The sequence below is a fragment of the Manacus candei genome, unplaced genomic scaffold (assembly GCF_025592945.1).
Source record: "Manacus candei isolate 608988 ecotype Guabito, Panama unplaced genomic scaffold, ASM2559294v1 h1tg000022l, whole genome shotgun sequence".
Classification (NCBI taxonomy): domain Eukaryota; kingdom Metazoa; phylum Chordata; class Aves; order Passeriformes; family Pipridae; genus Manacus; species Manacus candei.
This window is the reverse complement of record NW_026138070.1, coordinates 270,974-298,615: the sequence shown is the minus strand read 5'-3', so window position 1 is coordinate 298,615 and position 27,642 is coordinate 270,974. Positions and strand designations below refer to the sequence as shown.

Here is a 27,642-nt window from a genome sequence, read left to right as displayed (position 1 = left end):
CATCTCCACAGACACACAGGCCTCCACAGCTTTTACCTCCCCACTAAAGAATAAATAAAAAAATAAAAGAAAACCCAGATAATGAAACCCCTGTTGCCTGTTCTGAGCAAGAATTCATTTTAAAGACAGCTTTAGCTAAAGGCATTACTCCTGCCCTGGTTACCTGTGTGCTCCAGCCAGGCAGGGCAGTAATTCCACTCCCCTCAGTAGGTGCAGGGTGGTGTCCTGCCAGCGGGTGCTCGGTGACTCTGAGCTGTCCTAGGCTAGGGATTCATCCCATGCCAAAGGCAGGGGTCAACAGAGCCAAGTGTAGGGAAATCACCTCTACACCCTCCTCTCCTTAACCCCCGTGTACCGAACCATGGGGCTGCACACTTTGTGTCATCCACAGCGCTTAACTCATTAACCTTGAAAATCCTCCAAAACAATGACGCTCAGATTTCCTGCTTTCCATTTATATCCTAAAGGGGTTTTATATGCCTTTTTATCCAAAAATTAATGTAGGTTTTATTGCTGCCATCACTCATTTTGCCTACACTCCATGTGCACTCCCAGGGTCTGTTTCTCCCCTGCAGCGTGTTTCTCCGACGCTGTGGATCTCTCGGTGCCGGTGGGGACAGTCCCTGTCATCTCTCTGAGGTCAGGAGCTTGCTCAGTGTGTGGGTCTCCTTCATCCCAGCTGCCCAAGTTAGAACATCCAGCCTCTACACATCAATCCAGAGTCAGATTCTCATGTCCTGTCACCATGGGGAAAAAAAAGAAAAGAAAAATTTAAGAAGTCCCTTCTGTATTCTGAGTGCTTTGTGAATTCTGTGAATTGTTAGGATTTTTTAAGGGTTTGCTGAAATGTTGACAACTATTTTCTTGGAGGTGGGAGGCTTTTTTGTGATTCATTATTGACAGCTCCAGAATTAACCACAAGGCAGCTCTGGAGAGGCAGGGCAGTGCTCCTGCCTGCTGTGCACCACAAGCTGCACCGAGCCCAACACTGGCACTTGGGTTTTGTTTTAATCAGAGAAGTTTCAATCGACTCCACAGCAAGTCAGGATGGGAAGCAAGTTGGGGGATGCTGGAATATATTGATATATATTGCACAAGGTGCTATGGATGTCTGTATTGGCTGTGAAGGCGACTCCAGCTGCTCCAGACCAGCTTTCCACCCTCACTGGGAAGCAGGTTGGACTGGGAGATGCTGCACCTCCCAAGCTGCTTTCCTGAGAGGGGAGACCAGCTCTGAGTCAGCAGAACCAAAGGTTACAGACCTTTCCATGCAGCCCCCAGCGCTGTGAGCCAGGAGTCACTGTCAGGGATTATCCACACAAAAGGCAGCGGCTGTTCCCCATCTGAGGGGAGGGATTTAAATGTTAAGCTTTTCTTTGGATTATTTTCTGCAGGGCTTTTTTCCCCCGCTCTGTTTTTCCTCTCTGCATTTCTGTGTGTGGAATGTACCCTTGAAACATTTGAAAGTATTACTAATCTTTGTCATTTCAGTTTTAAAAATAACTCAGTGACAGCAGCCAGCAGTCCTTAAATCCTGTTTAATTCAGGCCAGCCTTGCAAGTGGTGATCCAGGGGAGGGGAATCTGCCATAGCCTTCTGTGTGCTCGCCAAGTGCACACATCCAGAGGCACTGCACCCCTCTGCACTTGGGCGTCTTTGAAATTAAAACCAGTTTTGTGTGTTTGGGTTATGCTGGGCTTGGTTTCCAACTGAAAAGTTTTAACATACTGGAAATTTGATTTTTTTCCTGAAGAAAGAATTCCTTGGCCTTGCTGATTTTAGTTAATCAGAGAAGCAGAGCTTATTTAAAAAAAAACCAAAACAACAAAACCAAACAAAACAAGCAGAAAAGAAACAACCTGTATTTTGGCATTTTGCTGTCTAAAATATCTGGCAGCAATTTTTCAGTTTACAAACACAACATTTTCAGTTGAAATACCCAGGAGATAAACTATGGAAAAAGAGATATAGGTGTTGTGTTTGTCAAAAAATAAAAATAGGTTGGAGCAAAGATTCGAATGCAGCCCCAGACCCCCCGTCGGTGTTGGGGTGCCGAGCACTGCCAGAGCCTCCATTGCCTCTGGCTGCTCCAGGGTGACTGTGCTTGGGCAAAGGCAGCAGGGGGGGAGGCTGTCAGGGAAGGGGTTCTGTGACCTGTAGCAATGCTTAAAAACACACGTTGGGGTGCCACAATCCTGTGTTGTGTGTTACCAGCCCCGACCAGCAGCAGGACAATGTCTTTGGTGGCGGGTCATGCACTGCCACCCCCTCCTCAGCGCAGCCTCTCAGGCAACGGTTCCTTCACTAACCTGACTCTGCTTTCTCTCTTTTTGTGTCCCCAGTGCCTGTATGGCTGCTACGTCCATTCCTCCATCATCCCCACGTTTCACAGAAGGTGCTACTGGCTTCTGCAGGTAGGATGGCGACAAGTTCCTCTCTCCCGGGTCCCCAGGCGAGCCCGTGTGGCCGCGTTCGTTCGGCCGCTGCCGGGGTGCTCAGCATCCCACGTTCCACTGCTTGGGGGATTCTGTTTGTCTGAAGGGGAAATGGGTGTTCTTAGTTGTATGTCTCTGTTTAGAGAGATGATATATTTTCTCTAGAAATAGAGAGCTGATGCCAGGTCAGACATTCCCTAAACATGGATTCTGCTCAAGTGAGACTTCCTGGAGGTTTTTGGTTGTGTTGTTCCATTCTGAAGTGAGGCAGGAGCTGGGAAGCCGAGTGCTGTACTGGCATGCCATGGCATAGGAGAGAGATCAGCAGTGGGGCTGTGTTTGAATTTGGGGAGAACCATGGGGCCAGCCTTGCAGTGGATCTGCTCTCCTCCAGTGAGTTTAGTCCCTGGGGAGACAATCAGTGATTTTTCTTCTGGCTGTTGTGGGAACAGCAAAGTCCCAGGAGTCAAGCTGTTTTCCTCTTATTTACACAGTGTTTGGGCAGCTTCCCTGGGGCTGAGTGGGTTGTGCTCAGAGTCACGTGTGGGAGTTTGCCCAGGTGGTGTTTGCTGACCCTGTCTTTGAGGAGCTGTTTGTATTCTTGGCTGGTTACCATGGTGTACAAAGTGGAAGCAATTTATCTTCTTTTGTTAGAAGAAGGCACTTGATGCATATTGTAATAATACTGTTTTAAAGCTTAAACTCTCATGGTCCTGAAAACTAACAGGTCTGAGGAAAGTGACATCTGTTTCTAGAAGCAAATGGAAAATAATCCCTTTTCCCCCCTGGTTTTGTAATTGCACTTTCATAGTAAAAAAGAAGACACTGCTGCTGTCACTGGGGCAGGACAAGACACCTCATGACCTGCAGAGGACTGTGCCTGCACCATGAATATAATTGAAGGGAACATGCACCAAATGTCACTGTCCTCTGTGCTGTCTGTGTGCACTCAGCTCCATTTGCACCCACAACATATAAATGCCACATACAAGGAAAGAGGCTTGGCTTGGCTGCAGTGGTGGGAGCAGCACTGCACCTCACAGAGCAGAGCTGTGGCTCCTCTGAAAGTACAGTGTGACCATGTTGATCTTGCTCTCTTATATGCTGGCCAGGCTGTGCTTGTACCCCCTGAGAGGTCCTCTCCTCATAGGTCCCCTCTCTTACCTTCAGTTGCGAGCTTTGTATTTCTTCTTTTGTTGTGTGCTCCCCAGAAGTGCTGCTGGCCCTGGCTGCTGTGGCTGGTAGCCAGCATGTTAGCCAGCATCTCTCTGGTGGCTTGCACTGAAGCAGTATAAGATCTCTGAGCTATACCCTGGGGTCTGACCCCTTCATGTTCACAGCGTGTGTTGATGTTTAGTCGTCTTCTTTGCTCTGGTAATCACTTTGGATCAGGAGGAGTGGATGGGAAGTACATTTCTTAGAAGCCTATTTATAAAATGCACTGCCGGATGTCTCACTGTGGCAGTGGTAGACTGGTATTCCTCTACAAGGACACATTGTGCCTTCTCTGTGGGAGGAAGAGGGGTCTGTGATTCATGACAGCATCTCCCAGGCATAAACGGGCATCCTTCAGTCATGTGCTCAAGGTTATTCAGCTGGGAGAAAGGAGCTGGCCCAGAATAGATGATGCTTTTCTGTTGTCTGCACAGTGTTTGTGTTCAGCTCCATGGTGAATTCAGGGGGAATGAGACCAGAGAGGGAGAAGGTGTTTTGTTTATCTGCTTCAGAGGCTTCCACTTCAACACTCCCCAGTAAATGAGTTTGATATTCCAAAACAGGTACAGCCAGGGCAATGTTTAACATTAACCTCCAGCAACATGTTTGACTTTTTAATTCACAGAGGCACTTAGGTGCCTCGCCCTTTTTTTAGAGAGACATTCAGCACCTTCCTGGGACACATAGTGCTCTGCCTGTGAGCCTCTGGTCAGTGGGGAGTAAATACAATTAGTCTGCAATGCTGCCTGTGTTTTATGGGATGATCTTCCTCCAAATCCTACTGTCAGGTTAGATATCGATTAAAAATCCCCATGCAATTGTTCTTGATCTTTTCTGCCTCAGATTTTCAGTGTAAAGGCCAGGACTCAAACCAACCACAGGGACTCAAGGTCTCCCTCATGCATTTACACTGCGCCGTAGCCATTAATTATATGGTCGTGTCTGATTTCTTACTTTAAGCAACTTTGTGTTGTCATTTATGATTGACATGATGTGCCTGCTCCCTGCAGACTGGTTAGAGGGATAAGAAATGAGAACCAGTCAGCTGGAGCTGCACAGTGCGTTTTTCTGCGTCTCCTAAAATTTCTCCTGCTGTCAGCAGAGACCACAGTGATGGTGGCTGGGGTGGGCAGTGGGATGGCAGGTCTGCTGCATGGGGCACTGCAGCTGAGGCCTCCTCCTTCTCTCTGTTCTGAAAGGGTTAAACATTTTGGGACATTTCCCGTTTTCTTCATAATGGTTTTTAAGTGCTGCCTTACCCCAGAGACCTTTAATATTTGTAATAGGTGTTGTAATTGCCAAGCCAGTGTTTGAGTTTCTGCAGGAGACGGTCCAGGCCTGGGCGCTGGGAGCCTCTCACATGGATGGTCTCTTGGACACTTGCTCTTGGAACTGAGTGAAGGAAGCATGTCCAAGGTGGTGGTTTCCTCGATTTGCCTCTTGTACTTTTCTTTCTGATCTCTAGAAATGTAAGATTGTGTTTTGAGTGACAGGCAGAGGAGAAGACAGGGCTGAGGACTCGGGTGGCTTCTTCTGTGGAGGACTCCCCAGTAGTACTTTGTTTTTTATTGTTTTGCATTACCTGTTCACTTCCAAGAAGATGCAGAACCCTGGCTGTCCTCAGTTCACCGAGCATGGAGCAGTGCTGCTGACACCTTTTTCAAGGTGCGAGTGATGGCAGGTTCCATCTTCTGCAGAGGCTTCAGTGCAGCCGCAGCCCTGAGTGGGTTGGCTTGTCACCAGCAGGACCTGTGCTGTGCCTGTTAGACCTTCAACTTAGCACCAGATTTTGTGTCAATGGAAAAAGAAGAAAAAACTGTATTTGTACTTGTACTGACTAATGGAGGGAAAATGGATTCTCAGACACGGACAATTTTCAAACATTGGCACAGCTGAGTAGCAAAATGCAACGTTCCCTTCTGTGTGTTGAAAAGTGGTACCCCAAGAATGTAAAATTAATCTGGATGCCAGGCTTCTGGGCGGGCTGCTGCTTGCCAAGGTTACAGAGGCAGACTTTGCCTTCACCCATCGACAGAGATGCGTCCCTTGCTCACTCCCACGCTTGTGCCGTGCAGCTGGAGATGCTGAGCTTGTTGGACATCATGTTCCATCCTGCCTTTAGCAGGTGCTGATATCTTCTTTAGTACTGGTATTCAGGTGCTGCACGGATGGGAAGGAATATATTTTTAAAAAGTGTTACCCTTTTTCTTAATTAAGAAGTGCATAAACTGTGCTATAGGATCATGCTAAAAATTTACTGTGAATTTAGACATCTTGGCCAATCGGACAAATTAGGAGTAACAAGCCTTGGAGAGCGGTATGTCAGCAGAGAGCTGTTTCATGTGGTGTGTGCATTAACTGCTTGCTGAATAGTTCAGAGTTGGTGCAGAAGAGTGTCAGTGGCACTGCTCTGGCAGGTGAGCCAGGGGAAGTAGAGCAGGACACAGACTGAGCTGGGTGGGCACAGGGAGACATCAGAGCCCTGTGGAGCCCTGTTGTAAATCCAGCATTTGCAGTAATTGCTGAAATGTGATAATCTGGTTCTCTGGGAGCCAAGGGGAAACTGCATTTCATGTTTATTGCTTGCACATTCACAGGATGCTTGCAGCAGCCATGGCAGTCATGGGATGCTTTCCTGCAGGATAGGAAATGGCAAGGAAAGGTCAGGGACATCAGCGGTCATGCTTGGGGTAATGTCCAGGCAGGATGTTTGTCCTGGAAGGAGCAAAGGGGGGATGCTGAGGGGGACACTGGTGTTGGACAATATTCAGGTAGTGGTCTTTAATTACTTTTCCTCCAGTTCTGTGTGCACCAGCTGTGCCTTGGAGAGTATCCGTAAGCACCAACTGAATATCAAAGGTTTCCACAGTATTTTCTCTTTAAATAGTTTTTTCCTGGATTCTTCCTTCTGATACACTTGAATATTCAGCAGTTTGTTACTATGAATGTCTGCACTGATGCCTGATGCTCCCTGAGTGTTCCCTTCCTAAAACGCATTTTGTCTGAAATGGGCAGAAAGTATCAAGGCCTGAAACTCAGTTAAAACATTTTACATGACATCTGTCACTGTCCTGCAGAAATTTGGCGTTCATTCTGTATTTTTTGCCTTGAATTTTCAATTATGTCCTAAACAAGAGGAAACCCTTCCCATTTCTTTTTGATGGCACCCCATCAGAGCAGCGTTTCCCTCTCCGATTACTTGTGCTGCACTGCATCAGCAGCATCTCCTGCATCCCTGGCTGGAACAGCCACAGACAGCTCGAGGGTTTGGGACTTTTTCAACATAAATTGGAAGCATTACAATCTCATAAAAATTCTCAATACTTTTGCTTAGTAATGAGTTTTTATATTTCACTTGGGTGAAATAGAATTGGCCGGGCAATAAAGCACTGAGGATGCTGCACTGCACGTGGGCACTTAGATGTGTCCTGTATGTTGGGGGGGTGGGTGTGAGCGAGGCCTCAGCACAGTGAGCCTGTGTGTGTTTGCTAACGGGATTATAAACTGTTGCTGCTACCCTGGCATGTTTTCCCAAAGTGGGTTTAACCTGTAGGATGAAATTAAGTGTGTATAGAAGTCTAGCAGAGCATGGCCTGGGGTGCCCAACCATTGCCAGCATGTCTGTGTCTCAAGCATGCCCGGGATCCAGGGGGCTGTTCACAGAGCAGACCTGTGCAGCAGCTTTACCTCCCTTGGGTTCCTGTTCTCACTGCCCTGTCTGCGTGTGGAACTGTGCTGGAAAGGAGACAGTGAATGTGGGGGGAGCACATGGCACTGCCAGGAGTGCAGAATGGTCTTCTGCATACATTTCGCTCTGAGCTGCAGCAACAGAAATGCTTTTGGTACCAGACATTGTCAGGATGCAGCAGTCAGTCCCCTTTTGTCATTGTTGGGCTTCACAATGCACGAGCATTTTCAGAGAATGAGGAAGTTGTGGATACCCTTTTCCTGCTTCCTTAACATGGCTTTGACTTGATCTCTCTGAAGGATGCTCTCTTCTTTCCCTCCTTTCATCTTTTCACCCGCTCTTCTGAGGTCACCGTGCTCATTGCTGTGTCTCTGCTGCCTTGCAGTCACCAGAACAGCCATGTCTCAAGACTTCCCATCACGTTTTCCAGGGATCATTAAAGATCTGAAATACTCCTGGAATTGGTGGAGCTGTGCAAAAGCTATTGCTCAGTCCAACTGAAATACCAAGGATTCTGTGAACTCTTTTGTAATAACTGTCTGTTTTCATTATTTTGATTTTTTTTTGATCATATGTCTAACATATTGGCTCCTGAAAGTGAATTTCAGAGTAACCATGTAGGAAAGCTCCTGTCCTCCCACCTGTCTCCTTCCCAGGAGCAAAGGGTCCTGTGCACCATGCTCCATAATCACCCTGTGAGTGTCAAAGAGAGCACAGCCCACGTGCCCATGTGCTGTTGGAGAAAGGACAAACCCCAGAGACCTGTTGGCATTTGCAGCCAGTTTCACCCACGAGACTGTGGAAAGAAATCAAGATGTTGCTTTCCTGAAAAACATTTTCTGTGACAGAAGTCTGTGGTACATAACACTGAACTGTGGCTTGGGCTGGGCTGTACCCTGTGTCAGCCTGGATCCCTGTGAACCAGAGATGGTTGTACCTCTGCAGGGTGGATGAAGTGGGGCTGCGAGAGCAACAGTACTAACCCTCTGCTGATGTTACAGTAAAGGGGAGGCAAAGAGGATTACAAATGAACTGGTGTGTCAAAGGCTGGAAACATTTTAGCAGGAGCACTTTATCTTTTATAATGTTTTATAAATTATTTATTAACATTCTTGCTGCATTTTCCTGAGAAATTGGGTAGAAGAGCAGAATGTATAGCCAGCCGATTATATTCCAGAAGGAAGACGCCTGTGATTAAAAAACAATTTCCAACCCTTTCAAATGCATAACTTTATTTTAGACGAGCAGGCTGCTATTTTTGTATCACTCTCCACCATTTTAAAGAAAATCCCATATTTGTTCTCTAGATATATGAGGAGACTGACGTTAATGCAAGCAAACTAAAAAGCAGTCAGAGTGCTTTAGTTGTTGCTTAAATAATCTGTTGTCATTTATAGAAGAGATGCGTTTCCCAAAGTGCTGGGGAACGTGCCTGGGTTGCTGATTGAGAGGAGTTCTGACAGGGGTGACAGGGAAAAGGGTGACAGGGAAAAGGCCAAAACATGACTGACTCCCACAGAAAGGGAGAGCAGGTTTTGTGCTTTTGGCTCTTGGTGGAAATGGTGCTCTGTTTTCCCCGGACATCTGACCTGGGGGAGGGAAAGCAGCGGCTTTGTCCCTTCTGGGTGGCCGCAGCCCTGCCAGGTGCCTTGGCATGGCATGGCATGGCATGGCATGGCATGGCTGGGAGCAGCCACACAGCGGCTCCTGGTGCCTCGTCCGGCAGCTCAGGGCGGATATGGCATCGGGCCTGCATGAACAGGAGCACCTACCTTACCCAAAATGGGTTTTTCCCCTCTGACTACAAAGGGAACTGACAGCAGGGTTGGGTCGGGGGCACCTGGGGATCCTGCGAGAAACCTGCCACTGCTGGGAAACATCTACAGCTCAGCAGGGCCACGCAGAAGTGGCGCAACTGGAAACAGGACTACTTGTGCTCCAGCACCCACCCCGCTGTTCTCCCGGGAGGACCCAGAAAGCAGGACTGTCATCCCTCCAATTCTACTCCGGTTCAGTCTGGCGATGCTGTCACCGAGACATTCTCACGGCAGGGATCGCAGCCATGCAGCAGCACAACTCAGCTGGAAATTAAATCAAACCACAGGCTCCAAGACACTTATTAATATGCTCTGTATACTGAGGATTAGGCTTTTGGTGACACTTAAATTGAATTCTAATGCTATTTTGAAATATATAATACGCTGAATTTACTTCACCTCAGGTTTGAGTTAATGGTTTATTAAATTATGCACCTTGCAGTAGCGAAGCTGTTTCCTGGTGTAGGACACCGAGCCTTGCAGGAACAATGCAGAGATTCTGCTGAGCTCATCCACATCCTCCCTGGTCAATTATTAGGTCTGCAGGTGTCAGTGAATGTATTATACCGCTGGCTGGAGTTTCACCCTCACCGAAGAGGTATAATTGGGGCTTGAGCTGGGAATTCTCTAGTGAAGCAAATTACAGTTTGAGTTTAGAGATCTGGAGTTCGTTTTGGCATGGGCAGCAGAGGACTTGAAGCAGATGCTGCCAAGACTGAAGTCTCTCTTTCTAATGCAGGATATTTTTTTCCTCTAATACTCAGTGTTTTGGCCTGCAGTGAGTTACCCTCTGTATTTTATCTGTTAAGGCACACTTTTTTAAGTGTTCTGAATAAATCACTTCCCAGGTGCCTGCGGGTTTGAATGCTCTTTTTGCTGTCCTCTGCCTTTATGAGCATCTTGCTTATTACCCCAGTTGCTTTTATTCTCAGGATAATCTTTTATTTCTGAAGGAGTCTCTCTGTACTCCCTTTCTATCGACTGGCTGCCTCAGCTGTCACTGACGACTGTGCTGCCCCTGGTTAATGAAGCTGTGATGCCTCTTCTGTCTCACCCTGTCTCACTGGTATGAAGACTCTCCATCCCTGTCACGTCCTGCAGCTGCCACCTGCATCCTGCCACCTGCACCCCCCTGGGATGCATCACTGCATCCCTCCTGCTGGTGCACGCCCATGGCGATGTCTCGGGTCAGACCAATGGATGGGAAAGGGCTGTCACACACATGAATGTATGCGTGGTGCACTACCCTTAGTGAAAGGCAGCAAAGGTTATTAAAACCAGCCCTAAGGTCATGGTCTGCACTATAAAATGCTGTGCCTGCTCTGAGGCCATGGGAATGGTGTGTAGGGACCACAGCCTTAGTCCTCTGTGAGATTATGCAATGGTTTCCTTTAGTATATTAGTGAAGGGGCAAAAGCCCGTAAAGAATGACTGACCTAAATGGCTTTTGCTCCTGAACAGGCGTCATACCTCAGGGGATCATTTTCTACATCAAGGAAAAAGTGCACAATTTGTCTTATCATACATTTGTTTCCGTTAAATGTCAGCTTTGCCTCCCCTCCTGGCGCAGCCGCGAGCCGTGTGTCGTACGGCGTCTGCCGGCTCGCTCTGCTGGTTGGCCCTTGGCAGCAAAGAAAGCATGACAGAGTAAAATAGAGGCTGAGGTTTTTATCGGTTTAATCACTGTAAAATGGGATGGTCTCTTCCCAGGAAAGGAGATTTCCCGATAATGTAACCAGGACAAAGTAAGTCTGTTGTTTTCAATGTGTCCTCACGTTGTCCCCATTGTCATATGGCAGAATGGAACGACTGTTCAGTTGTTCCCATGGCCCTGGCCAGAGGGACAGCGCACAGGCCCCTGCTCCCTGCTGCCCTTTGCTGGGCACTCATGACAGTCACCATCTATAATTCAGTTGAGCTGTTGTGCTTTCTGCTGGAAAAGGGAGAGAGAAGGCTGCTGGGATTTTCACCATTCTCCATTTATCTTTGTTCCTGGCACTCCGAAAGCTGCCATCAACGACTCTGTAATCGCAACCTTTATTTCCAAACGCAGAACACTGGTGTTTATTCCTCTCTACACTTGAGCCACTTTCTGTAGGGATTTTGCTGTTTCTAAGACACAGTGCTGGTGTCTGGAGTGTTCCTGAGAGCAAGGACCTGGTCGGGTTGGTTCAGCCAAGCATCCCCATGTGCTTCAACCCCTGTTGCCCAATACAGAGGCACTGTCATTGTCTGGTTTTATAGTGTCCCCACACAGATATTCAATGTTTTGGGGAGCCCTTGACTTTCTGAAACAATCAAATTCTGCTCATCTCATGCTTTTGCATTTCCTGCACCTATCCTGCTGGGAATTTGCCTTATGTGCACAGTGTAAAACTTTGTAGGAAAAGGAATCCCCATAGAAGATCAATCCCCTCCTCAGCCTGCAGTGAGGAGTGGAGCTGTGACATCAGTTCTATTGTGCGTGGTCTGAGTGAGGTGCAGATTCAGCCCTGGCTCCTCCCGCAGTGCTTGGCACTGGCACAGAGAGCTCCAGCCTCAAATGCTGTTGCTCTTTTGGGTTTATTGAACATTAAATCCATCATAAAAATATACAGAAAGAAAAATGAATGCGACATCCTTTGAGGTCATTGGTTGCCATCGAGGCGATGTGACTGCACGGCGTGTTCTGTGACACAGAACACGTGTCATGGGCTCGACTCCGAGTCATGGAGCTGTGTGAAGCTTTTCATGGAAAAATACAGCAAATACGTCCTATAACCTGCTACCTGTGCAATGCAGCACTCTGATAAACAGTAATTATAACTATTATGGGATGTCATCTCCTCTGCCATTTATTGACCTTTTCTTCAGTGTAATTTTCTTCTTGGGAGTCCAGGTTACTAAATACCTTGGGAAGAGCAGCCATGTGAGCATCTGGGACAGCACAGCCATCGAGACCTGCTCAAGTGCTGAAAGGTGCTCCATTTTAGACTTGTTTAATGTTTACATTATGGTAATAAATCTGGAAACCTCTGAGAAAGTAAGTTTTTTTTCTGAGTTCACCTTGTAGTCGTCAAGGGAAAGAAGTTACAACTGTTGGGCACTGGGACGCTGCTAAAAGAAATTATCTAAAATAGCTTTTCTGTCTGTAATAGCATTTCAGATCCTAGAGCCTTTTCAAGCTCAAAGTGACCCAAAATCACTTGTACAGTGAGAAACAGCATCCTTCAAAGGAACTAACTCCTCATTTTCAGGTTTTGTAGAATCAAACAGGAAATCCATTGCAGATTCAGAAAATAATATGATGAAGTAAGTTTTGGAGGGGCAGCTCTGAACTTGGGAGAAGAGGTTGTACCATGTTTGGGTTTTTACAATGGTTTGCTGAAATCACATGAATTCACACCATCAGCTAAGAATATCAATTGCTTTAAAATGTCACCTTCCTCATAGCTTTACTGTACATGAAGCAGACCTAGGCACTGTGTTTAGGCATGGCAAAGGGGGGATAATGTGTCCTACTCACTGTGACCTTCAGGCAGAGCATCCCTCCCCAGAGCTCCCTAGTACTGCAGGGACTGGGGCTGTGTGAGCTCCAATTCCCAGCCTGCCACTCGGGTTCTGGGGGAGGAGGATGTGGAGAGGGCTTGATTAAAAAGTGCTTTTGCTTTTTCTCTTGAAGGATGTTTGCAGTGAAAACTGTATGTGAAATTTATACTCCTCTCATATGATTCTGACTGGTTTTAGTGCACAAATTCTCAGAAGAAAATGTATTCAATAAAAATTTGATGTGGAACTATAGCTCAGCAGAATCTTTTTTCAGAAATCCAGCTCTGGGATATTTATTTTGTATCTAGTTTCAGTTTTTGTGCCTATTCCTTCTGCAGATGCCCTCGTTAGCCTGCTAACAGCTCATGAAGAGCTCAGCCCCTCTCGTGCCCCATCCCGGCATCCCAGCACTGCCCAGGGCATTCCTGCAGTGCCTGTGGGGAAGGTTTAGGGGAAGGCACAGGTGTGTGGAGTGCTGCTTAGGGCTGCTGCAGTTGGCTTTTTCCACGAGCAAATCCTGCCTTTTGTTAGTGAGGAGAGCAGAGGGCCCAGCAGTCACTCAAGCTGGGGGGCTGAACATGCAGTAGGTAAAACGTTGCCGGGCTGATGGGCAGTGATGCAGCCAACAAGAATGTGGTGTGCTTGGTTTATGACAAGCCTATTGGAAATAGTTTTAGCAGGAAAGGTGCGATAAATCTGGATTTATTCTCATTTGATGCTCAGCATACAGAAGGAGATGCTTCAGGGGAAGTAGGAAAGAAATCTGGGATGGCCACGATGAAAATTGCAGTGTAGAAAATTGCAGCTGTGAGCCTCTAAAGCAAACGAGTCAGTGCCATGATCCCAGTGTGAAGGGGAGAAGAGATGGAATTCTTTCCAGGCTTCGGAACAAGTGACAGTGATGAGTAAAATCCTCACTGGCCCCTTGATTTCCAGCCCTTGTTCCAAAAGGTTCCTGTTTGTTTTCCAAAATTGCAAGTGAGTGGCAGTTTGTGAGACAGGCCTTTGATTTGTCCTGCTGCCTACTCCTGCCCTGTGCCAGGAACGGCATCTTCGGGCAGTGGTGCCCGAGGAGGCACAGAGTCACTCTGTAAGCAGAAATCCCAAGGCTGAATCCTGTGTTCAGTGTTTCAGGGTCACCTGAAAGATCTCAGGCAGGTTTCTGGTCCGGTGTACTGCGGGAACACAGATCCCGAGCAGCCAGAGCGGTGCCCTCTGAATCACCTCCTCCTCAATGCATTTGAATGCAGAGCTGGAGCCTCGAGACAACTGAGAGCATTTTCCTAAGGTTTAGTGATAAACTTCTGTCTCCTGTGAGTGAGCAATCTGCTGCTTTGCCACTTTTTTCAATTTAGACGGGAGTACACTGAAGCCCTCTTGCAAAAATATTTATTGTGTCAAGCAAAACTGGAGGGTTTGGGTTGTACTTCTCTAGTAATTTTTTTTCTTTACTTCTAGTGTTCTCATATCAAATTTTCACTGGAAAAGTACTGCCCAGAGGCATGGGAAATGGCATATGGCTTTATGAAATATACTCCCGTGCTAGGATTCACCATGTTTTTATTTTGTGACAGTCCAGGATTCAGTGTGTGGCCTAAATATTGTGGCATCCTATTTGATTTTTGAATTGTTGGATGGAGTAGACACTATAGCTCATGGACAACACGACCATTTTTCCCTGTGGTTTACCCTTTTTCTAGATTACTGTCTGTAAGTTTCAAAATGGAATAGGATTCCTCCCTAGTTTATAAATTAGGACCATATTACAGCAGCATCCAGTAATGCTGCTGTATTTCAGATGGTGTCAGGGTTTCTATTATAAACCTTATTTTTCAGAAGTTTATAGCTTAACCATAAAAATTTGCTGTGTACTGGGGCTCAGGATGTAACAGCTGCATCTCTGCCATGCAGAGGGTGTGTTTGCACGTAGTTCCTGCAAGCAGAACAAACCACATTTCCTGTGTATGTTTATACATAGAGCTCTGTATAATTGTATTAAAAATCAGTGTAAGTTTATCATAAGTTTTTATTTTCAAAGTTAATTGCTTGAAAGCCAGGAAATGCCCCCTTTGACAGGAGCTCTGGAATGTTGCCAGAGGGGTGCTGGCTCCCAGTGCCCTGGGAGGCTCCAGTCTGTCGGGGCGATGTCAGGTTTTCTTGAACCAGAAAAATGAGACAGGACAGAGCCTTTTTCAGAGCAGGAGCTAAGTAAGGGATCTGCTGATGGCTTTTGCGAACCTGGAGTGATTAGCTGGGAGCACTGTTAATCTTAGGGGCTGTTCTTACAGAGGGATATCTGGCCCATGCAGTAACAATTGGCCATAAATATCTCTGCTCTACCAAAAGAAACCCTGAGAATGGATTTGCATACAGGCTGTACCTCAGATAATATCTGCAAGCTTACGCGGCTGTGAACGTGTATCATCGGTGGGTTTTCTTATGTTGACATATGAGTAAGATACCAACAGCCTCTTTTAATAGCCCTGCATAATGCTCACACCTGCTGCAGTATAATTTGCTGCATTTCAGCAAATAAGCTGGCTGAAGGGAATGAGGAATGTCATCCCACAGTGCCGTGAGCTTCCGTCAAAGGAGATGAACTGGGGCTGTTTGTGGCCCGGCGCTGTGTGCAGCCGTCTCACAGCTGTGAGGGTGTCGTTCTGCTTTGGCTCCAGCAGCCACCAGCAGAGGAGCACTTCAGGTTTCCAAATACCCTAATAACGAAGGACACAGATTTGACGCGAATGTCAAAAAACAAAGAAAAACCCACACAATCTCCAAGTTGGCGTGAACCTCACGGCAGCTAGATATCTCTTCTGTGACATTTTGGCTCTCGTTGGCTTTCCATCTGCAGGAGTTTAATGCCAGTGTCAGACAGGCCTATGTTTAAGCTCATGTTTTTCTGTGTGATAAGGCATTCTGACCTTAGTGCCGTTGGCCTGCGTTAATTCTCACTCCGAAATTGTGCCTGGTCAGAGTGGCTGGATCAGATCTCTCGGGCACTGTGGTGGAGAGCACAGCGCTGGCTGGTTCTGCTTCAAAAGTCGCATTGAATTCCAACTGGGAGCACGTTTTTACCATCATCTCCCCAGATGCTCTGCAGTGTTTCCCATATGAATTCAAACCTGAACAACAGCACACTGTTGGCTGTGTAAGATGTCATAACAGGGCACATGGCATTGCATGGTGATAGGGGTGTTGCCCCACAGGTGACCCCTAATCCAACTCCCTGCAATGTGCACGGAGCTCGGCCATGTTCATGAACACACCTGCACAGTCTCGTTAATTAATATCATGTTTTACATTCCATTTTAATAAAGCCTTTTCATTACAGAGCTTGTTCCCATGGTAGGATAAATTGAAATTCTTTGCAAGAGCATTATAATTAAGCTGTAGCGCAGTGGGGAGGGATGTGTGCATGGGTATAAATTGAAAGAGGAGAAATTTGGGTTAGATAATAGGAAGGCATTCTTTACTGTGAGGGTGGTGAGCCACTGGAACTGGTTGTCCAGGGAGACAGTGGATACCCCAACCCTGTCAGTGTTCAAGGCAGGTTGGAGAGGGATTGGAAGAACCTGATCTAGTGGGAGGTGTCCCTGCCCATGGCAGGGGCCGTTGGGACTGGATGATCTTTGAGGTCCCTTCCAACCAGTTAACATTCTATAATTGTATGATTCTGTGTGTTTTGCTTGGTCAGTGTCTGTCTCAGGGTCTTGGCAGCAGGCAATCCCAGCAGGCTCAGGCAGTGCTCCTCTGCCTTGGGCCTCAGTATTTCTGCCCCAGAGGTACCTCTTTGGGCTTGGGTCATATTTCACAGGCTGGAGAGACAGGAAAAAAACCTCTCCAAGGCAGTCCAAATTAGTTCCCTGATTTTTGGCTCACTGGACCACTGCAGCTCTCAGACGTGCCTGTGGCAGCTGGGACAGTGTCAGGGAAGCAGGTTTCATTGCTGAGTTTGGTTCTGCAGGTGATTTATTTACCCATAAGCTGGAGTTGGGGGCCATTCCAAGGTGACACCACGGTGGGGATGAAGGGGTGAGGGTTCTGCCATAGGGAATCAGTTTGGGGTGTTTCTTCAGTTACCAAAATAACCAAAAGTGGCAATACAGTAGGTGAAATAGTTTCTTATTTTAGGTCTGTTGTGGCTTGCTCCTGTAGTTTAAAGATCAATACACCGAGGGCATACACAGCAGTTCATAGTGGGGAGAGTCCCTTTGAGGAGCATGAGGAAATGGGTTCACCGTGGGATTAGAGAGTCCCTGTTCAAGAAAGGCAACTCAGCAAGAGGAGGTAATGGAGTTGTGTCGGAATTACTTGTGAATTTGGGAACAGATTTTTATTTTCTCTTTGACAAAAACTAGGGTTTATATAAAGAGACAAAGCCTGCCTGGGAGGAGCAGTTGTGTTCCTGCCACCAACCTCAGGGATGCTGATTTACGAGATGTGCAGCGAGGGGATGGAAATGCTTCATTAGCAAGCAGCAGTGCATGCTGGCCGGAGAAGATCCTAATGGAGTAAATTAGGAGGGAAACATCTGTTGCTTTCTATTTTGGTTTTAATGCTCAATCTGGTGCTAATCCTGGCCCTCTGTGACCTTTTTATATGTCCTCTCATTCTAAATATGAGACATGTTTTGTTTATTAGCTGTGGATGTGTGTTGCACCCTTGGAACTGAACTGCCTCAGAGTTCATATCTACCCTCCAGGAGAAGTTTGTTTCCTTCTTGTTTTCTTTCCTTCCCAACACCTTACAGGCAAAATGTTAGAGGTGGAAGCAAAGGAGAAGCAGTAGAAGCCTGACCCAGGCAGAGAAAGATGTGTGTGTACATATGCATGCATATATAAGGGGCAGAGTTCTGCCTTCTTCCCCCTTTCGTATAGTGATTTTGTCATTAAAAAATGACAGCTTATAACACAAATTTAAAGTCTTGGTTTGTACAAAATTCATGGCATGTTTGGGAAAAAGTATTTCTCATGGCATCATGTGTAAATATCCAGGTTTGGTGCAAAGAGAGAGGTGGCATGCAGAAATTCTCTTCTAAATCCTACTTTCTCCACTGGCCTACTTTCTCCAGCGGCAGGCACAGATCCACTCTGCTGCTCCATGAATTCAGCTGGAGCAACTGCTGACAGGCCCTCCCAGCAGTGAGGAGTTCCCCTGTTTGCAGGGAAGGGAGCTGGAGCCAGTGGGACCCTAACCCCATCTGGCATGGGGAGCGTTGATACTGCAGGTCTGAGCTGCTCAGCACCAAGTTGCATTTGCAGAGTTTTGTTCAAGGCTTAAAACACTTGCTCAGATTAATGACCAAAAATGTCAAATATGTCCACAGCTAATTATTCATTAGATGTGTAATTAGTGTGAGATGATCATGACATTTTACTGTTATTAATTTTTATACTCTAATAGGAATTAAATCAGTCTGCACTCACAGAACAACAGTTGGAACTGGCACCAGAGATGCCTTTGTGGGGCTGGAAGATGCTCCCACAGCACTGCCCAGCTCTCTGAGGGAGTGTTGGTGCTGCTGGGTTTCCTGTGACCAGTTTTTAACTTCCTGTTGTATCTCTGCTCTAAATGGAGGTCTATGGGATGCAGGAAGCCAGGCTGAGCCTACAAAATACCAAGCCTACTCACCTTCATTAAAGTAATGATAAACTCAAAAAAGCAAAGCCAAACTTACTGAGTTCTGTTCTTTAGAGACTGGCGGGTTTCTGGCTTTGTTGTCTTTTACTACCCCAAGAACAGATGCAGGCTGACAAGTGGCATCAACCAAGGGACACAGCTTTATAAGGTTGTGTTGAAGCAGGCTTGGAAGTAGCCAACTGAAATCTGATTTGTAGCCAAGTAGAATAAATTGGAACTGATAGTTACTCAATTAATGGCATGGGCAGCAAGGTGAGGTCTCCTCTCAAAATAGCAGAATAAGGTTTCCTGTGAGGGAGGTTTGGGAAAACAGGGCACGGCACCAGGTTTTCAACCAAATCCAGCCATTAATCATCAAAGTAGCAGGAGGGAGATGTGATTATTATAGAGAGGCTCAGCAAAAGAGTTTAAGTGAGCACTTCCCAGAAGGGTGATGGAATCCAAGCCTGAGCCAGTGGACATGTCCCGGAGCCTGCCTGGAGTTGAGGATTCTCAGGGCAGTGTGGTATGAACCAGTACCTCAATCCTGCAGGAAACAGCAGCAGGAGCAGAGGTGGGCTGTCCTCTGCTCCTGGGCTGCTCCAGGCACCCATGACATCCTGGGCACAGAAACTCAACCTCTTCTGTCACTCACCTGCTAAAGCAGAGCTCCCTTCCCATCTGAAAACGTTGTCTTTCCCTGCTGAGGACTTCTGTAAGAATGGGCAACTTGGTGTCTTTTTAGTGCTTTTTGTGCATCCAGGGATGCAGAGTAGGGGGTTGGTTCATGCATTCACCAGACTTCCTGCAAACTCCTGTGGTGTGGTGGCTCAGATATTTGGATAACTGCACAGTGATGAAGTTGCCACAGTTGTCTCCACCACAAGCAGACCAAGAAATATAGAAAGGCTTTTTTTCTTGAATAAAAAGAAAAATTTCTTCCAATGCAAATGGCCTCTGTAATAATATCAGCATTGCCTCAGGCTTGCACAAACTGAATGGAAGAGAAGCTGAGTTCATAGTTTTCAGCAGGATGGTTTAAAGCTTTATCAGTTCCGTGTATAAGCAGGAAAGGAAGACTCATTTTATCTGGAATAATGAAATCCTTTTGTTGCATTTAAGGACAGGCCAAACAAATAATTTAACAGGGAAATTCATGTCAGTTGGAAGCTGACTGGATCCATGTGAACCATAGTGGAGCTATGGGACCTGTACTGGGCTTTGAGCAGCCTGAAGCAGCAGCAGGACACAAGAGCTTGTGTGAGGACACAGTCAATCCCCTCAGCCCAGGCTCTGCAGTCAGCAGACCACAGGACTTCCCTGCTCCAGCCCTGGGCACATCCCTGGTGCTGTGGCAGTGGCACATCACTGGTGTCCTGCTCTCTAGGTGGGAACTGCCTGCTCTGTTACGGGCCGGAGAGAGTGAAGCAAAGGGCAACGAGGGTTTTCCCAAAGCCTGAGAGTTCTGCTAACATGAGCTTTGGTGGCTGAGGTTGGGGTGTTGTGGCGAGTCCCCCAGGACCTTGGGCTCTGTTCCCGTTGGGCCAGGCAGCAGTGCTCTGCGAGAATTCATGGAAAATGCTTCAGCAGTGAACAGCAGGCCCATCATGGGCTTCCCCTCAGAGGGTGACAGGTCATATTTGGGTTTTGGCACAGGAACTGTCCCGGCCACTGGGAATGAGAACAAGGGAAAATCTGTGCAGATTAGCTCAGATATTGAGCTAATAAAACCATAGATGAGGTCTCAACTATGAAACATTTTTCAAGTTGTAATGCAAATATGGTCCAACATCTGTGGTCTTTCATTAAAAGTGAAGTTACGGGAGTGAGATTTCATTCAGCGACACTAATTTGGGCCTGCAGAATTATTAACAATTTGATATTGTGGCTTCCTCATTATGAACTTCTCTGATAAAGAGGAATTAATTTTTCTGTGCTGTTAGAAGTTGTCAGAGGAGATCCCTCCCTTCCTGTGTAACTGGATCAGAAATTCCTCTTGTACGTGGGTTGACCCCTTCCCTCTGGAGAGCACATTAATTGAAGCTGCACTCCCATTAAACTGGTGCTGTGGGAGAGGAGTGTAAAAACCATGCAGAATAACAGTGGAGGAACTTGTAGGAGTATTAAGCAAGGCAGAGGGTGCTTTCGGATTGGGACTGTGAAGAGGAGACTGTCTAGAGAAGAGAAGACTGAGAGGGGATCTCATTAATGCATATAAATATCTCAAAGGTGGGTGTCAGAGCACAGTGCCAGGCTCTTTTTGGTGGTGTCCAACCACAGGATGAGGAGCAATGGCCATAAACTAAAACACAAAGTTCCACCACAGCATAAGGAAGAACATATTTCCATGGAGGCTGGCAGAGTATTGGCACGGGCTGCCCAGGGAGGTCATGGAACCTCCCTCTCTGGAGACATTCCAAACCTGCCTGGACGTGTTCCTGTGTAACGTGCTGTAGGTGACTCTGCCTTGGCAAGGGAGTTGGACTGCATGATCTCCAGAGGTCCCTTCCAACCCCAACTATTCAGTGATTCTGTGATTTACAAGAGAGAGAAGACTGTGTTCTCAGCAGTGCTTCATCCTATCAGTCTAAAGCAGTGTGATATTGATGGGGGGGGGGTCACTCTGCTGTGGTTGTGCTTGCACAAACGCTCAGGAGAGCTCCAGGTGTTCTCTAATATTGCATTGATGGCCTCCTGGTTTCTTGCTGACAAAATTGCCACAGTTCTTAATATCAGCCTGTCTGCATTCATCAGCTGCAAAGGTCTTCCATCCTGTTAGGCTCTGGAATAGTATTAGACAGCAAGTGGAGAAAGTGCAGGAAGCCAGTATGATAATTTTTTAATCTAACCCCCCCTGTACCAGGAAGTCACTGGTGATGGCTGGAAGTTGTGATGCAAAATGAAGAAATGCTGGATGTAATTTTAGTGAAGCATGTGGAAACGTGTTTTTCAATATTCTGCTTGTGTCCAGCTGCAGTGCTGAAGAAACCCCACACGGCCTACACAGCGCTCCTGTCCAGGTCCTGCAAGGGGTGAGCGTGCCTCAGGAACACGGAGCAGTCCTTGGAAGGGGGATGCTCGAGTCATACAGGATGCTCAGGTCCCATTGAGCATCCTGTATGGATTCAAGGGCCCTGCTCTGCCACCCCTCAGGAGTTACTGTCTGCAAGAGCATCTGTTGCTCCTTGCAGAGACTGTCCTGTCACTCACTGAGGCGATGCAGTGCAGCACCATCACTGTTCACGTGGGATATTCCTGGCCAGGACGGGTCTGTCCTGATGCACTGCAGAGCCACGCACAGGGAACCTCCTGCTGTGGGAGGATCAGGCATTTGACTTGGAACCACGCTCTTCTTTGGCATAAACATCAACCCCACCTGCAAAGACTGTCAGATGGACCCCGTGGCCTCCAGCAGCCGCTGCTGGATCTTTCTGCTTCCTTGCTAGTGGGAAGCTTATCAGTTTGGCACGGCAGTTCCAGCAGCATCCCTTTGAGGCTGCTTTGGAGCCCAGTAGTATTCAATATTTTATCAATCATCTGAAAGAAATTATAAAATCATTACCTGCAAGTTTCATCACCACTTTGATTTGTGAAGTTTTGCAGGGTAATAAATATTGATGAACATTGGTCACAGAAATTAATCCGAACATGGTGATTAGAGATGCGTAGAGCTGTCAGCACGTGTTTGAGTTGAAAAGCAAGCTTTTGCATGAAAAGAAGGTGAGAGCAAGCTTGCAGGGTAGCAGTAACCAGCAGTGTCTCTGGAAATGGCTTCCACTCCATGAATGTCCAAATCTGGGCTTGCTGGGACACTCTGATGAGCAGTGCTAGTGTGCACCCAGCCACAGTCCTTTTGCTTTAACAGTGAGAAATGGCAGAGCTTTTAGAGGAGAGATTCTAGTAAGAGGACAAAGCAGCTCAGAGAGGCTACCAAGCAGTGATTTGGTCACACCCTATTAAACTGCACTTGCATTGAGGCAGTCGTAGCAGATGAAAGCTCAACAAGGGACACAGACCTCACAGGGCCCAAGTCAGCAAAATGAAAACTTGCACTTGTGTTTACTGTTTGAATGGTGAATGCAGTTCCTCAGAGAGTGAGCTGTTATGGCACTGCCCCTCTGAAATGTGGTGGGTTTGGGGAGATGGGCATCCTGCTCAGGCGGGGTCCCTGGTGAGGACTGGAACGCACCATCTGTGTGGCTGTGCCACAAAGCAACAGGCTGGGTGTGAGCAGTGCCATTCCCCAGGCTTAAAAGCTAGAAAAGCAGGAAAAAGAAAAGTTTGCAGGATGAGCGTTGAGCTCTGCAGATCTTGGAACCTGCAGGTCTGCGGGGTCTCTGCCCAAGGTTCCTGCATGGCAGCAAAGGGCCTTTGCAAAGGAAGGGAGGCTGCTGGAGTTGCACAGTGGGCAGGACACTGGCACTGGGGCTGGAGTGGAGCAGGGAGAGAGGAGGTTGCAGGGCTGGGAGGATATTTATGTGTGAAAGGCTGTCAGAGCTGGAAAGATGAAAATCTGTTGTGCTCTCCCAGGGCTCCTAACTTTCTCCCGTCAGGCAGCTGGCAGGATTTCTCTAAATATTTGAGATGGTAAAGGGCTTAAACTGGATTAATCCCGGACATGAGCAATTATAATTGTAAGTGCACCATTATCTGAGCACTCTTCTGATGCTATTTTGGCACTGATGTGTGACATAGTGACAGGGAGGGTGTGGGGGTCAAGTGCAAGGTAAGGAGAGCCCTTCCTTGGGACCTTGCTATCTGATTTGCAGCAGACCTGACCTCCCAGCAGATGTCCCCTGTGAGGCATCCCCTTCTCCTCATCCCAGAGCTGCAGGAAGGGGTCCCAGATACTTCAGGCTTCAATAACTGCATTATGTAGCAACTGTTTTTATTAAATGGCTAAATACCCATTAAGAACAAGGATAAACCCGGTGCATATGAGTTTCAGTTGGAGCTTTCTGGACTAAGAAGTCTTGGATCGCTTTTTTTGGAACAAAGCTCAGTCTTCTGTTTTTTTTCTGATGGATCTCAGAAAGCAGACGTGGCTGCACAGACAAACCCATGCAGACAGTTGCTGGGGAAGAGCGTGGCAGGTCGAACTGTGAATCACGAGTGGAAGGAAAGTGTGAGGCCCAGCGTGGGCTCCCCCTCTCTCAAGGGGACGCACACTGGTGAGGAAGCCAGAGCCTGCTGGGCAGCCACACAGGGCTCTGTCAGGGGCAGGAGCAGGAGCAGGGGCTGGGGCTGCCAGCATGGGAGGGGCAACCCATGCCCGTCAGCCCCAGGTGGGGGTTGAGGGGCCGAGCAAGGCATGTGATGTAGCAACAGATGCCCCAGGAGCACCATTGCCTTTATGGTTTCATATCTGAAAGGGACAGGCTGTTAAAAGAATCTGATGTTTTTAAATGTGTTTGTATTTCCTTGTTGAATTTAACTGGTCGTAGTGATTGTCAGTGTATTATTAACTGGGAAATCAGTCTGTTGGGCACAAAGCAAGATCCTCGATCCTGGCAGTGAAGGGTACACTGGGGGGAAACACACCACACAAAATCATTCCCTTCTCTAGAGCCAAGAGGTCATGAATTTACCTCCTGCCTGGCTTCCAAAGAGATCCCCATGTTCCTGTCACTCGGGGAAGAACAGATCAGAGGACGTTCAGCAGGAGCTTGGGAGACTGGTGATATATGAGCCTCTTTAATGAAGTGTTTGCATATTGTGGTGTGGGAAGCAGGTAGGCAATAATCACACCCCCAGTGCACTCAGCAGCCTCAGCATCTCTCTAGCCCGTGGGAAAACAGCTGCCTTCCATTTCCAGCAGTACAAGCCACACATCTTCCATGTTCCACATCAAAAAGCAAGGAAAAAGATGCCATGAGTGAGCATCAGGCATGTTAGGAAAGACCATGATGTCCTGTCTGCTTGTCTGGAAAGCTGAGCAAAATCATCTGATAAAATTTTTGCTATGACTTCTGTTGGGGAAATGAGGTCAGGGTTTAGCTTTGTGATGAAATAGCTTTCAGGACCATGTGAGGCTTAATTGCAGATCTTTAATTAGCCATCCAGCAGGGCTTATCCCTCTGCAAAGGGTGTCACCAGCATGGGCAGCACAGCAGGAGAGCAGCACCACGGGGCTGCCAGTATTTAGGTTAAAGCTCAGCACATGTACAAGACAGAGTTTCCTTCACAGGAAGGGTTGATGGGAACAAAGACAAGACAACTTCAGCATGTCACTCGAATATCTGCTGATCTCTGGTGCCTCTCTGGGTGTTTGAAAATGGTTTGAAGTTGAGGTGTCGATAAAAGGAAAGCTTCATAAAACAATGCCAACAAAAATAAATTAAATCCTTTTATCTGATTCCTCGCTGGTCCCCTGAGGTTCATGAGACATGGAGTGGGTGGACCACAAGGTCATCTGCAAAGTAAGCTGGAAAGGCTTTTTCCTAGCTGCATGAGCAGCTAAGTGGAGCATGCCAGAGAGTATTTAGGATTTTGGCTTCGCAATGGATTAAAAGATTTTAAAATCCATCTGCAGAATATCTTGAACTTTAGCGTTGTTGTGTGCTCAAAATATTGTTAGTCCTTTAATGTTTGATGTGCTGGAAGCCTGGAGGGGAATCAAAGGGTTTTGAAATGGCAGGAGAAGGGGAGGGTCTTGGCTTTACAGGGCCCTCTCTGGATGGGTGACATGGGACCCCCTGCCTGGAGAGACACTGCTGCCAGCTCAGAACCCCCTGTCTCTGTCTGAGCCCTGTCCCACCCCTCCAAGCAGGTGCTGAAGAAAGCTCTGCTGATACAGGGAATGGCATCACAGTGATGAATTGTCAAAGAAATTTATCTTCCCTTAGTCACCAGTTCCACTGTTTGTTTGTTTTTCTTAAAGCAAATGACAAGTGTGACTTTTCTTTGAAGTGCAGCCAGTAGGACCTGGAGGGCATTGACCCTTCTGGCAGAACATCCCTAAGCTTTCCAGTGTCTCTCAGGTGCAGCAAACAGGCAGGAACCTCTGAGCACGTTGTTATGGCAGATTATTGCCCTGCCATCTTCATTTAAGTCTCATGGCTACAAAAAAAGATTCAGAAGCACCTCAGAGCTGGTGACAGCTGTGGCAATTGCAGGCAGCTGTTGCTGTGGCTGGTGGCTGTTCCAGCCAGGTTTGTCACTATTTTTAGGTATTTTTTATAGGAAGAAATTCAGTTAATGGCAGAATCTGAGTCTTAACAGTCCAAGAGGGTGTTTTCTCCCTAGGCTTTTCCCATTTTGTGAGGGTTCACTGCATCATGGCACAAGTTTTCAGCAAGACAGCAAGAAGAAAACCTGAGATGTGGGACCACCTGTAACTTCAGGTGGAACAGCAGCAATTAGTATTGCTTCATGCTGTACAACCAGGACAGAAAATGCAGAGAGGACCCTCTTTCCAGACTAGGAATACCACAGTTAACTGTTTCATTATAAAAAGCGAGATCAGAAAAGGCAACTATCATTGAAATTTGCTCTGTAGGAAAGGACTGGTGCTCAAAGGGGGAATTGAAGGTCAGCACAGGGGGTTTGCCAACCTTCTGCAAATTGCACTCCATTGACTGTGTTGCTGAACTTTATTTCTAAGTTATTCTGTAGAAACAAATCTCTTAACATTCTGCTCTTACAAGGAATATGTGTCTTTAAAATTACAGGCGACATTATGGTAAATTTCATTATTATGATGTGCACAGGGAAATTATACTGATATAAACATTTATGTTAGAATGTAATTGTTGAAATTTCAGCAAGTCATTCCAGTTTAGTGCCCAATCTGTAACACAAAACATTTCTCTGGTCACAGCTCTTTCTTCCAACCTGTAACATGAAACACCTCTCTGGTCACAGTTCTTTCTTGCTTACGGGATCAATAAATGAATTTGCATTTGGAAGTTAGATAAACCCTTTGAATGTATTATAGATGCAAACAAATGAGGATTGGGGCTCTAGACAATATCTAATGAAGCTGACTCGACAGAGGCTGTTCCTGCTGAAGGGTGCCACAGCTCGGGGCGAGAAGGTTGGTGCCTGTTTCATCCCGTAATTATCCCATGGCTGATGCTCCCTTTGTATGTTCCTTGCCTAAGCATAAAGCTGGGGGCACCATGATAAGGAATTAATTACTGGGGATCCGCTGACTGAATTAAAGAAAGCTCACGCTCAGCTGATGGTTTGTGACTGTATCTGTGCTTTGATCTCCTTGTAGACTCAGGGTGTTAACTCTCCCAATTATTTTCTCTGATAAATATTGCTAATCAGAAGGTCTTTCAGGAGAGATTTGTCCCTTTTCATGAGGTGGTTGCATTTTTCAGCTGCAGGCCCGAACTGGTGCTAAAAAGCCTTAGTTAAGCCCTACTCTGTAAAGCTGAATCATAAATGAGGAGCAGAGCATTGAGACAAATGCCAGCAGAAAGGCTGCAGCAGGGCATGGTGGGAAGCACCTTTAACCTGCTGGGGAACTGAGCATTTCCCTTTCTGACAAGAGAAAACCTGGGAGCCAGAGGTTACTGTCCTCTTAGGCCATTGAGGAAAGTGTTCCCAGCTTAGGACTTCAGGAAACAGATGAGATGCTTTGCCCTGTAGTGTGGGGTGAAGCTGCTGTAGGTGCTTCAGCACACCCCAGTACAGCTCAGCATCAGGCATGGAATGAAGGGGACACTTGGATTAGCATTCTGGAGTTCCTCAATGCCAATCTTTGCCATGTTACAGTGACTTTTCATTTACATTTTTTGCCAAAAGGCAACTGTGAAAAAGCCCTTGGACTAAACTCTCTCTGTAGGGGGTAAAGCAGCCTCCAGTAGATTTTAATGGGTTCTTGTCAAATTACTGAAAAAATAAATCCAAGAGCTCTTGGAGACTGAATGTTTCTTGTTAAACTCTCCAAAAAAGAATAGGATTGATTTGGAAATGTCACTTGTGATTTAAAAGCTGGAAGGTGAGAATGTCAGGATGTAATTAGCATCAGCTGATTTTTCTTCTAGTTACTCCTTGTGGTCTGTGTGAAAATGTGATGCCCCCAAGTGACTGCTTCCACGTGCAGCACTGACCCTGACCTTGCTGAGGGACTGAGATTGCAGCCAGGAGAGAAGGACTGTGCTGTGCCCATTTCCAATATTAGGAGATATGAGTGTGAAATAGCACTTGTCATTTCCACCCCAAAGCCACGGGGACAGCAGTCTGCAAAGGGAAGGAGCAAAGTGTCTTTGCTGGGTTTCCCTGTCTGATGAAAATGAGCAAACGTGTGATGGTCCCTTTGCTCAGCAGCTCCCTGGAACAGGAGATGGGGCTTTGCACTCTGCTGTGTTGCTGCATCCTCCCTCTC

The 27,642-nt window shown here is 46.9% G+C and overlaps 1 protein-coding gene across 7 annotated transcripts in view; it reads left to right on the top strand.

Annotated features, from left to right (window-relative positions):
* Window positions 1-27,642, top strand: part of CAMTA1 (calmodulin binding transcription activator 1) — a 223,696-nt gene that overhangs the window by 114,335 nt on the left and 81,719 nt on the right. For all 7 annotated transcript variants that reach the window (XM_051786361.1, XM_051786362.1, XM_051786358.1 and 4 more), the window contains one exon: window positions 2,343-2,414. In XM_051786361.1, coding sequence (XP_051642321.1) covers window positions 2,343-2,414 — 72 coding nt within the window. The remainder of the gene's footprint in view (window positions 1-2,342; window positions 2,415-27,642) is intronic.